A 12212-nucleotide genomic window follows, 5' to 3' on the forward strand; every position below is an offset into this window, starting at 1 on the left:
CGGATCTTTTATGGGCCGGGCTTGAGGATATAATGGGCGGGATCTTGAGTGGTCTAAACCCGACCCGGAAATGGTCTGAGGAGGATTGCTCTTCACGATTCCCGCTCTTTCGTCCCACTTCGCGGCGCCGAAAAAAAGGAAAATAATTTCACCTTCGGTGTCCTAAATCTCCGATGGAAGACAAAATCCATCTCTGAAACATCTCATCGATCGATAGATATGTTCGGGAGGTTCAGACCACCGCCGTCGTCGCCGGACTGCCTGGAGAGATCTCCGGCGAAGATCATCAAAGACGATCCTCTCTCCGTCTACGGTACCTCTCACTCCCTCTCGCGGAATTTTGAGTTCTCGATCCGATGGACGAAATCCCCTAAACTCGAAAACTCTGCACCCGATTTGTAGTTCGATTTATTGGAATTTGTCGAATTTAGGTTTTGTATATGTATCTTCCTTCAAATTATTGAAGCGAAAGTCTAAAAAAGCTGAAGGTCGATTATATGTGCAGATCTGATTTTCTAGATCCACAAAGCTTCCGTCGGTTTTTGTGAAAATTTTCTGCCCATACTCCTTGTAGACTGAATATTGGATTCGAACTTATTCGTTGTATAGAAGAGATTCTGGGTTCTAGAAAAAAGATGAACTGGGTTTGAGCTTGTCTGCATTGATGGTGAAGTAGAGATTGAGCATAGCTATGAATGATCCAATTCAGTTCGATTCACTTGTTTTAAAGGGCATGAGTTCGAACATTTGTTCACTTCAACTTGTTTTTTTCACAAACACGAGCTGTATTTCCACGGACATTTAGGGAAATCACCAGGAAAATTGCAGTTAAAGTCATGTGAAACAGTTCAGAAACATGTGGAGACACAACTGAATTGTGTGCGTCGTGTGTTGTAGAGTCGACACTGTTGAAGCTTAAACAAGGCTCAAGACTCAACATTGGCCCTTGCCCGGAAACTTCATATGAGACAGAGGCTGAAAATGCGCCATCCCCTGATTCTGCTGAACGGGCTGACCCCTCAACCTCCTCGGACACACGGCATAGTCATGTAACCCTACTCCATGTTCACGAAACAATGGTTATAGATTCGGGTTCAGATGGGCAGGAATCTGGGGAAAGCTCGAAACAGCCAAAGAACAAGAACCCATCAGTGCTTGGCATGTTTTGCAGGTACAATGATCTGATTCGTGCGCGAAGCATGTCCCGGGAGGAGGATACAATGACCGAGAATGCATTGTGTTCGAGGGTTTCTGCCGATGTCTGAGCAGACCAGAACAAAGAGATGTATGTATGTATCCTTAAATCAGCCAAAAGTAGATGTGCAGAACTGCCTAAGGCCATGCTTGATTTCGAATATGCCAGGTTATTGTGTAATTTATGTGGCTCTGTTTTTCTTTCATTCGATTCATCACACCATTGCATCGGATTTGACATTTTTGATTGGGGAGATGATCAAAGAGTGGAATCAAGCAACATAGGAGAGTTTTGATAATTGAAATCAGACAAAAGATTGCATAAACAGCTTTGTGTCCAATTGGACGATAAAGTAGTTTCCTCTCAGGGTTCATTCCCTAAGCCATGAAGCTTGAGCTTGTTCCCACTCGCACAGTTCACCTTGTTTGAACCACAGAGCTGCATGTCAAAAACCAAATTCAAAAAATTGTCAGCAAATGCCAAATTGATTGTTAAATTTAGAATCATTTTATCAATGCTCAATATCATTGGAACTGAAAAGATAGTGGGAACAGACATATTTGGTCAAAGACTTGGTCAACGACGCAAGGAACAAGATTGAGTTTTTCATGATGATAAATTGAAACCCAGTAATCTTTTCTGAATTTTGAAAACCAAACACGATCTGAATGATCCAGCACATTCCAAACTGATCATATTCACCAAAAACCTTTAACCCCAAATCTCACCGATTTCTCGCTTGGCGTCTTGAGGGCTATCACTACCATGGACAATGTTCCTGCAAAGAGAATGCGACCTCGAACCGTCCACGGCATCACAGTCCATTTCCAACCCTTGAGTTTGAGCAGCAAGATCTCCTCTAATGGTGCCTGGTTCAGCTTGAAGATGACTGGTTCTACCTTTCAGCTTACACCCTGAAGCAACAACACCAACGCCTTCCCAGGCCTTTTTTTGCAAATATAGACATCACCGGCAACAAGAGTTACCTTCCAGCAAATTTCAAATGCATGAAAATGTCAAAAAGAAGAAGAAAAAGATTTTACCATACACACAACAGGGCCTGAAGTGATAAACTGAATCAGTTTAGGGAAGTATGGCTTGGCCTTTAGATCTCTATAATGCTCCTGGCAATTGAAAAAGGGTAGGACTTTATATATTTCAAACCAAACCCATGTACTTACTCAAGATCATGTAATGAAGCAAGCTAATGCTGGTCAGCATGTAAGTGGACATGATCCTAATTAGACATGGATGAAACCTTAGACACTTCCGGACCTCGGCCAATTCTCTCGGACACTGTATCAGCTTCAGACCAGTGATCTTGAACCCTTTCCTCTCGAACCTCGAGATGACTTCTCCAACCTAAGACACCGAAAGAAACGTGTGTATATCAATTAAATGCATTGTTCCATATATAGAGCTCTCCCCCTCCTCATCAAACGGAGTATACTGATTAAAAAGAAACAAGAAGGGAGAAACTGAGACATGGGAACTTACAAGGCCTCGTTGTACGCCATCGGGTTTCACCATAATGTAAGTCTGCTCCTGATGAATCCAAAACAAAACTTCAAGGTAACGATCAAAAGCTCGAGAAATGGCAGAAAAGGTTGCGGGAAATAATGCAGAATCTTGAGACGATTTCATCAGAAAAGTGTATGAGAGAGGATATAACCATTGAAGCGACGAAAGTGGGGAAGAAAGCCAACGGCGGGAGGAAGAGCAAGTGACGGCGTAATCGCTTGTCCATGGCAAGCAAGGGGGAGTGGAATATTGACGTGCAGGATCACCCCCAAGGGTAAAACCGTCTTTTCCACTCGTTCGGATCATAAAAAACAAAATGAAGAAAACGCGCGTGGTTGATATTTGATAATGTGCTCTGAACCAACGACTACTTTAATATAAAAAAATAATTTTAAAAATATTTCAAAAAAATATATTTATATTGCCAGATTCAAAATATATGAATATTTAAATTTTCCGGATCGGAACGGATCAGATAGAATCGAATCTTTAGAATAATTTACTCAACTCTAACTGTGACTAAAAAATTATCATTAATAATTATTCATAATTATATTGAAATAATGTATTAGAATATCGCACGTTTAGATAATGGTTATTTTAGTTACTTAAAATAAAGTATATGATTTCGCAAGACGACGAGGTCGTCGTACAAAGGCTTTACAAATTATAAAGAAAAGTAATTTTACATTTTTTTTCATGACCTAAAAAGTGAAATTAAAACCACAATTAGTGTTAACCATTTCGGTTATTAATCGAATAACCGAACCGAACCGAACCGAATCGAATAAGACATAATCGTACTCGAATCGAGTCCGACATCAAAACCGAACGGTTATGATTTTTTTAAACCCGAAAAAATTGAAACCGAACCGAACCGAATCGAATAAAAAAATAACCGAAAAAACCGACGATTTCTTTGAAAAAAATGTGTTTTTTAGCAAAACCGAACCGAACCGAACTGAACCGGAATTTATGTAAAAACTGAATGGTTATAGTTTTTCTATAACCGAAATAACCGAACCCGAATATAACCGAACTAAACCCAAATTTAATCGAACCGAACCCGAACTGAAACCCGAAATGGCCACCCTTAACCACAAGGATTCGAAATTCTAAATATTCGTTAGATCAGTGCATGAGCTTTCTCAATGATCTGCCTACGCCATTGATCAAATCTCAGCCATCCATTTTCTCCAGCAAGATCTCGTAACGGTTGAGATTAGCGGAGAGAGTCCATCTATAAGTGTGTAGATTCGGACTCGTGGTAAAACATGCACTTAACCGCTATTATGGGCTTTTTTCCCCATAACCCAATAGCCCATTACAAAACATTGACCCATTTATAGAAGCCTGCATGAAATTTCGAGGTCCAATAGTCATTACGTAGCCCGTTATTGATATAACTTTCTTGATGGAGATTAATGTATGATTGTTTTTATTTTGTATAATGCATGTTTATTTGCTGTTTGTGCGTGTTGTATGTGAGAATAAACTATATAAGCGGCCGATTAGAATCTATTTTTTTATACAATTATAGAATCAAATCTTAGTTGTGATTACTAGCTCTACTGGTTAACACGTTATCAACTTTTGATAAAAACATCAAAAGTCATTGAAATGAAAAATATTTGTAGAGAAACTTAAGAACAAAAGTTACAGAATGGAGAGGAAAGAGAAGAAACGTTTTCTGTTGTTCATTGATCCAAAAATACCTAATGTTCTTTAAATACAATAGAAGAAACACACTAATAAACCCTACCAAACTAAACCAAAATAAACCAAACCAAACCAAACCATTCTAATACACGTTTTGCACTAATTTCTTTTTTTTTTCAATTTCGAGATTCTATGATTGTGATATATATATGATTTCTATAATATTATGGTTTTCTCGCTATAACAAATTCTTTTTTTTAGTAATTGGTAACCCAAGAGAAGAAAATGAAACAAACATGCCCATATATGAATGTAACAGTTACAACTTACAAGGAATAGCAAATATTGTAATCGGTATTTTTTTCAAAACAGAAAATAATAACTAATTCTAAAAAAAATAATTACGACAGAGAGGGCCGACGGACCAGGCGTTGGTGCGGGAGGTGGAATGTACCAGCTTTGAATGCGAACCACTGGACACACCTATGTCCCACGTCACATGCAATGCAACCGCCCAATTCATCTCTCTTTTTTTTTTTTTTTCAACCACAACATATATGATATACATACATATGTATATATAACGTGTGGGGCCAATTGCAAAAATACCCTTAAATGATACATGAGACTTCAAATGATACCCTTCATAAAAAAAAAAGAGACAACATCAAATATAACCTTATAAATGTAGTTTCTCTATAATACCCTTTATTAATTTATATAATATAATAAAATAAAAATAATTTCTTTTATATTTCTCTCTCCTCTCTCCACCTCTCTCTCTCTCTCTTCCGCTCTCTCTCTCCTTTCTTCCGTTTTTTCGCGTCTGTATTACGCTCTCTCTCTCTCTTCGAGCTCCTCCTCTACAGTGTGAATTCTCACCAAATTTGTTGAGAGAAACAAGCGAAATCTCCAATAATCTCATCCAATAAGCATAGATCTCATGTATAGGTAAGTTTTCTTCTTTAAATTCCGTTATATACTTTTGGCATTTAGGGTTTTTTTTTATGAAAAGGTTTTATTGTTTTCATGTTTATATTCGACCCATATGGTATAAATGAGTAAAATGGGACATATATATCAATAGCATATCGTATTTTGTAGACTTAATTGAGTTGAATCAATATTATCATGATTCACATTAGTCAAATTGGTCACATTAATTAAACTATGTCAAACTGGTCAAACTCTTCGAAATAATCAGAATCGACAAACTTGTCTAACCGGTCATATTGACGAAACTGGTCATACTCGGCAAACTGATCATACTCGTCAAACTGATCATCATATATCTCACATTTTGTGTTTATTTTATACAGTCATAATGGATGCAAGTGATGAAAGAATGACGATTATTTATTACAAGTCTGGTGGCAAGTGGACATTGAATTCGAGTGGGGAATATGAAAGGGATGGAAAAGTTAAAGATGCCAAAGGAGTGATATTCCTTTTTCCTCCGACTGATTTGACATACAAACTTCTTGTTGAAGAGTTATATTCTGAGCTGGACATAGATAAAGATAAAACAACTATCAAGCTAAGTCATGCAATTGCATCAGCACATATGATCGGAAAAGGCGATATGATATACGATCTATGTTCTGAATACTATAGACGAGATACATGGCGTATGGCTTACCAAGAGACTGTGTATCCGGTTCTCGATTATTGTGATTGGAATCTGCCATCGTTATTGTTGCATAAATGACGGTTTTACCGCCTATAGTGGAAGAAAAACGGGTGAGTGGAAGGCCTAAACATAACCGATTTCCTGGATCCAGTGAGACTCGAAAAAGAAAATCATATTCGGTAGGTTCGGTTAGTACGTCAACAATGTCATAGACGTATGAGTCATGAATTTGTATTTGTATTTGTATTATATAATACATTTATTATGAATTTGTATTTGAATCATATGATGAAGACTTTGGTGTAATTTGTATTTGTCATGAATTTATATTTTTTTTATATAGTTTGTCATGAATTTGTGTTCGTTTAATATATTCGTCAAACTGGTCGTCAAACTGGTCAAACCAGTTTGGGGTTTTGGATGACGGTGTGACGAGTTTGACGGGTACTGATGGTGTGACGAGTTTGACGGGTTGACGGTTTGTGAAAATAAATCGTTGGTGTAAATTAAGTTTTGATGGTTCAGTGTGGTATATAGGGGTCATTATAACATATTTAATGAGTTTTTGTTAACCGTAACTCATGCGGGAAAAAACTATTTCCTACCCTAAGACAATGTGTTAGGAGAACACTATTAGAACTTTAGGGTTTCTTTGGGAGAACATGCATTGTGAGAAACAAAAAGGTCTTAAAATTTGAGAGCTAGATTTAGATTCAGCGTACGATACTTGATGAATGGGATGATAATTGATAAGTTTACAGTTTGCAGTAGGCAAATTCGCGAAAATCGATAAGGTGTGACGAGTTTGACGGGTACTGACGGTGCGACGAGTTTGACGGGTTGACGTTTTGTGAAAACAAATCGTTGGTGTAAATTAAGTTTTGATGGTTCAGTATGGTGTATAGGGGTTATTATAACATATTTAACGAGTTTTTGTTAACCGTAACTCATGCGGGAAAAAACTATTTCCTACCCTAAGCCAATGTGTTAGGAGAACACTATTAGAACTTTAGGGTTTCTTTGGGAGAACCTGCATTGTGAGAAACAAAAAGGTCTTAAAATTTGAGAGCTAGATTTAGATTCAGCGTAAGATGCTTGATGAATGAGATGATATTTACAGTTTGCAGTAGGCAAATTCGCGAAAATCGATAAGGTGTGACGAGTTTGACGGGTACTGACGGTGTGACGAGTTTGACGGGTACTGACGGTGTGACGAGTTTAACGGGTACTGACGGTGTGACGAGTTTGACGGTTTGACGAATACTGACAATAGTATGAAGATTTTACCCGATAAAATACATATGATTAAAAGGATGTTCGTAGGAAATAAACGATAAAAATATGTTCGGAGAGTACACATGATTCAAATACAACTAATTAAAAAGAGGATCATGGGTTCATGAAGAAGTACACACGATATGTTCTTAACATATTTAACATATTTTCTCGAAACAAATACTTGTCGGACTCATCCTCAATTGTTGCATCCAACTTTGCACCACCGGATGACTATTTTCATCTTCATGTAGATTAAAAAGAATATGTTCTTTTTCCTCCTTTATTTGAAGAACACTTCGAATACCCTGAAAAAAATGGTGATTGTAATCAGTAAGAACATTATGACAAGTTTGACTCATATGACCATTCATATTTGGTCATACAACATACCTGTGATGTCACACCGACTTTTTCATCACGTTTGTATGTGTGACAAAAAGGCCCGGTTGGATGCGCTTCTTGCCCATCCTAGGACAAGTTGGATCAACACCTTCCTCAGCCATATACCATCCCCCTAAGCTTTCCACGCATTCAAAAGGAAGCAACTGCAAAAAACATACCAAACAATTACATCAAACAACATCTATACTCGAACCCTCAATCACATTAAAAACTATACATAAAAAATTAACTTACCATAAGAGGTATCACAAATCTCGGACAATGCCATCTGTCCTTCGGTTTAGAGCTGCTTGCATACACCTTCCATATTTGATCGATCATTTTTCCGAAGGTGTATCTCCCACATGGAAACCCTTCACAGAAGTCCAGATTATCGACCATGTCTACTAAGGCAGTGGGAATCACATCAGTGTTCTTGATGCCATGGTCTAGTACTCTGCCTAGCAAAACAAGTATTGGTAATATTTTTATGTCTTCCACATCTGGGATTGGAGTGTTATTCAACTTTTCTATTACCCCTGATATGGTCACCTTTGAAGGCCCAAATGTTTTCATCTGAAACTGGCTTCCCTTGAAATCTGCCCAATCTTTAGGATACTTGTCACAATTGAGACCGGAGATAATGGCATGTTCGGTGATCGAGTATCTGATGGGCACACCGTTCAGAACAAACCATAGCTCTTTCACCACTCCTTCCAACTTCAATGCACGGTGTAAGAGAACAGATGTCGGAACCATCTTCAATGTTTCTTCGCATTTAAGATGGAAGATGTGACGAAACTGTGACTCTTTGTTGAAGAATCTGAATTCTTCATTTGTCAAGGCCTTTTTTAGAGATCGAATGGTTTCATATGGATAACACTTCGTTGTAATCTTGGGAGCCTGATGAATGTCTTTCAAGTCATATACAAAAGGAACCTGCAAAAACAAAATTCACTCATTATCAGTTTTGTTTGACCGGTGTGACCAGTTTGACCAGTTTTATCATATTAGTCAAACTCGTCAAACTGGTCACACCTTTCAAATGCAATCAGTGTGACTAGTATGACCATTTCGTATGCGGCCAGTGTGACTAGTATGACAACATTACTTCGTCACTAGTTTTACTAGTGTGACGGTGTGACTACTTCACTGGTGTGACCAGTGACACGTGTATCCAGTTTGATAAAACTAGTCAAACTCGTTACACCCTTGAAGTGTGACTAGTGTGACGAGTGTGACCACTATGGTAGAAACCAGTGTGACCAGTGTGACGGTGTGACGACTTCACTGGTATGGCCATTGACGGGTGTACCTAGTTTAATCTGACTAGTCAAACGTGTCACACCCTTCGAGTACGACCAGTGTGAGAGTATGACCATTACGAAACTGATAGAGACAAAACTCTCATATGACTCGATTTTCAAACCGAAACCCAAATTTTTCTTAACTATAAAACTCGAATACTATAACCCATTCGACTAAGATCTTGTCTACCGTAAATATTTGCCCAAGTACACACATAACAAATTCAAAAAAAAAACTAACTTTCTCGGTGAGATATAATGAAAACCTTACCTGAAGATCTTCGCAAATAGAAGCCGAAAACGATGAAGATGAAACCATTTTGAAGTGAAGAGAATAAATCGCACAAGAAATCGCTAATAAAATCGCCTAGAGAATGTCCGTTAGAGAGAAATCGTGAAGAAGAGAGGAAGAAGAAACTGAACAGTTTTTTTTTACTTAATAATTTTTTATTTGGCAACTCCTTATTCTCTCTCTTTTTTTCGCATCTTTTTCCAGAGTATTACACGTGTAGTTTTTCAAAATGATAGAATTATCTTTTTAACGTTTTTCAATTTTTTTTTGAAACCCTAATTTTTCAAGGTATATCTTGAAGTCCAGGTTATTTTAAAGGTATATGTAATATCGCCTAACGTGTGGCAGGCTCACATGCTGGATGTCGTAGCCATGCCATGATGCATGTGTAGTACAAGATTGCTTCATATGCCCTCGTCTCAAAACAATGTTAGTACATTCAAGCTTTAGCTTTTGCTGCACCTACATATGAATTGTACCTAAACCATAACACATTGATATATACATTCATGATGCATGTGTAGTACAACACTTCTTTTCCCAAACCTAATCACAGATTGGACCAGTCACCTACAACACACACACACACACACACACACACATATATATATATATATATATACACACACACGTATATATAAAGTTCCAAAGCGTTGATACTTACAAATCTCCCATACATTGAATTAGAGATTAATTAGCATTTGGCAGCATTGCTACAAACCAAAAATAAAAATGAAAAGAGAGAGAGCCATTTCATCGGGAGCTAATATACATTAACAATTAGATTGGGTTTGCAAGCTTACTATTCTTATGGTTTTATCGTAATTCATACGTACGGAACACGTAAGTTCTGGTCCGTACATTCCACGGTGGTTACAGGCTAAGAGCGGCCTTAACGTCGAGCCTCCAGGCGAAACCACCACCGTCCATTCTCCATACGTCGCACGGAACTATGACGGGGCTGCCTTCACGGTTTTGACACGTGTACTGCACTCTCACTCTGCATGTGAACGCTGTGTACATTAGCATCGGCCTCTCCTTCATCACCAACCGTACGATCATACTCATGTCTCTGTTATTCTCCGGTGCACCTCCCTCCACCGGAATATTCTCTCTCGCCATTCTCTTGTACGCGTCGTTTGTCCACGTCACTCTCCCGATACCGTCCGATATGAATCCTGGACACGTGTCCCTCTCCAGATTCATCTTCCTCTCCCCGTCTATCCTACCTATTCCGTAACCGTCGATCCAAGCGTCCGTCACGCGCTCCACCGTCACGCACGAAGAAACCACCATCCTCTGAGGCATCATCTCTGCCGTGTGGTACGGCGACGGATACGGCACCGCCGTGTTTCCGCCGCTGAAACTCAGCCAGAACGGTCCCTGCGGCTTCTGATCTGCCGGAGATACCTTCAGATCTGGAAATATCATCCCGTCCGGCGTCTCCGGTAACAGGGACAGCGTCACAGCCGTGGCCGCGCGGGATTTTTCCGATCTCTTCCTCCGGTTGCACCTCCTGGTGTAACCGTTATTCTCCTTCAGGGACTTTCTCTTTCCTCTACCTGTTCTGTAGCTAACGTCGGAACCACCGCTCTCTGCGTTGCAGCTGTATTTTTCGTCCCCCGGCGAGCGACCTCCGCCACCGTCGGTGGCCGGTTTCGGAGCGATTGGACGGAATCGGAGCATGACGCGATCCACTTTGGAGAGATCGTACGGTCCAGCACCAGAGTATCTGGCAATGCAACAGCCCCCTCTGCCGTCCATTTCTCTCTCTTTCTCTCTCTAAAGAGTTCAGAAGAAGCTTTCATCGGCATGAGAAAACACTCCACATGTGTTCAGGGATATATAGGAGACGAGGCACTGCGATCTCGACACGTGTCGATTACTAACACGTGGGAAGGAATAATACGATCATTTACGATTTAACAGCCCGTTTGGCTTACATATGGGAAAATCCTTGTGGTAAAAAAAAAAAACTTTGAAATCGAAGAAAATATGTTAACAGTATTTTTAAATTTTGTCCTCATAAATTTTTGTCAATTACTTAATTTCGAATTAGTGACATAAATTATAAATTCCTTTACAAATTCCTCGTCAACAGAGAACCAAATTTCAATAACCCCTTAATTGCTTTTATTGTTGGGGCAATGGTCTACACCTTGTTAGGCAAATGTAAACGTAAAGTTTGGTTTAAGTGAAATGAGACCTATAAATAAGATTCTTGGACTGACACCTTCTTAACCATATTCATTTAATTTCCATGATATATACAAAGATTATTCAAAAACAGTTGTGAAAAAGGTAAAGCATGTAAACTGTTTGATTAACCATTAATAGGGTAAGTTAATATAGTTAATTAACTTTGATATGGTCACTGATTAGTTCCAAAGTTTGTGTAATTTGAGATTTGTTAACTGTTTTGTTGTTTCAATTATGAATAAATGCCAAAGTTAGGTTAAAAAATATAGACCTCGGAGAAGAAAGGCAAAAGATGATGTTTCTTAATATCATTGACTAATTGAAAATTTAATTTCAGTGGAATCTTAATTAAAGTGATAGTGACTTATTAGATCTCAAGGGGGACAAGATGATCTGATGTCTAAATTGTCTTAAGATTTTGTTCCAATGGAGTTAGGACGCCTCTTTTGAGGAAAAGAGGGAACATTTTTTTTCTTTCTAAAAGAGGGAACAGTTTATTTACTTTACACCAAAACCATTTATTTATACGATATATTATACATATTTTGTAGAAAAAAATACCTAAAGACCACTTAATTTTATAAAAACATCCAATTAAATTCTTATATCGTATAAATATTAAAATATGCAAAAAACATAAAATAAACAAACGTATGCTAAATTTTTCAGTAGATTGGTCACAGGGAAACATTAGAAGAGATTGCATTGATTTTAGAGAAAATTTTTCAAAATATTCTGATATATATATAT

The 12212-nt window shown here is 38.3% G+C and overlaps 4 protein-coding genes across 4 annotated transcripts; 1 reads left to right on the plus strand and 3 right to left on the minus strand.

The window, feature by feature from the left end:
• Window positions 1–99: 99 nt before the first annotated feature.
• On the plus strand, window positions 100–1400 carry LOC104821506. The gene is made up of 2 exons (XM_010552416.2): window positions 100–313; window positions 898–1400. Exons 1-2 carry the CDS (start codon window positions 220–222, stop codon window positions 1263–1265), a joined length of 462 nt encoding a protein of 153 aa, XP_010550718.1. The 5' UTR covers window positions 100–219; the 3' UTR covers window positions 1266–1400.
• LOC104821505 (nucleoside diphosphate kinase II, chloroplastic-like) lies at window positions 1349–3001 on the minus strand. The gene is made up of 6 exons (XM_010552415.1): window positions 2868–3001; window positions 2693–2740; window positions 2471–2557; window positions 2239–2319; window positions 1924–2140; window positions 1349–1633 (listed from the first exon to the last, which is right to left on the minus strand). The coding sequence occupies exons 1-6, from the start codon at window positions 2940–2942 to the stop codon at window positions 1566–1568; spliced, it is 576 nt and encodes a 191-aa protein (XP_010550717.1). The 5' UTR covers window positions 2943–3001; the 3' UTR covers window positions 1349–1565.
• Window positions 3002–7372: 4371 nt separating this feature from the next.
• Window positions 7373–9482, minus strand: LOC104821507. Its single transcript, XM_010552418.1, has 3 exons — window positions 7920–9482; window positions 7674–7828; window positions 7373–7588 (listed from the first exon to the last, which is right to left on the minus strand). The coding sequence occupies exons 1-2, from the start codon at window positions 8421–8423 to the stop codon at window positions 7682–7684; spliced, it is 651 nt and encodes a 216-aa protein (XP_010550720.1). The 5' UTR covers window positions 8424–9482; the 3' UTR covers window positions 7373–7588; window positions 7674–7681.
• Window positions 9483–9736: 254 nt separating this feature from the next.
• LOC104821508 lies at window positions 9737–11274 on the minus strand. The gene has a single exon (XM_010552419.2). It carries the CDS (start codon window positions 11025–11027, stop codon window positions 10137–10139), a length of 891 nt encoding a protein of 296 aa, XP_010550721.1. The 5' UTR covers window positions 11028–11274; the 3' UTR covers window positions 9737–10136.
• Window positions 11275–12212: the final 938 nt, after the last annotated feature.

Source organism: Tarenaya hassleriana, unplaced genomic scaffold (assembly GCF_000463585.1).
Source record: "Tarenaya hassleriana unplaced genomic scaffold, ASM46358v1 Cleome33, whole genome shotgun sequence".
NCBI classification, from domain to species: domain Eukaryota; kingdom Viridiplantae; phylum Streptophyta; class Magnoliopsida; order Brassicales; family Cleomaceae; genus Tarenaya; species Tarenaya hassleriana.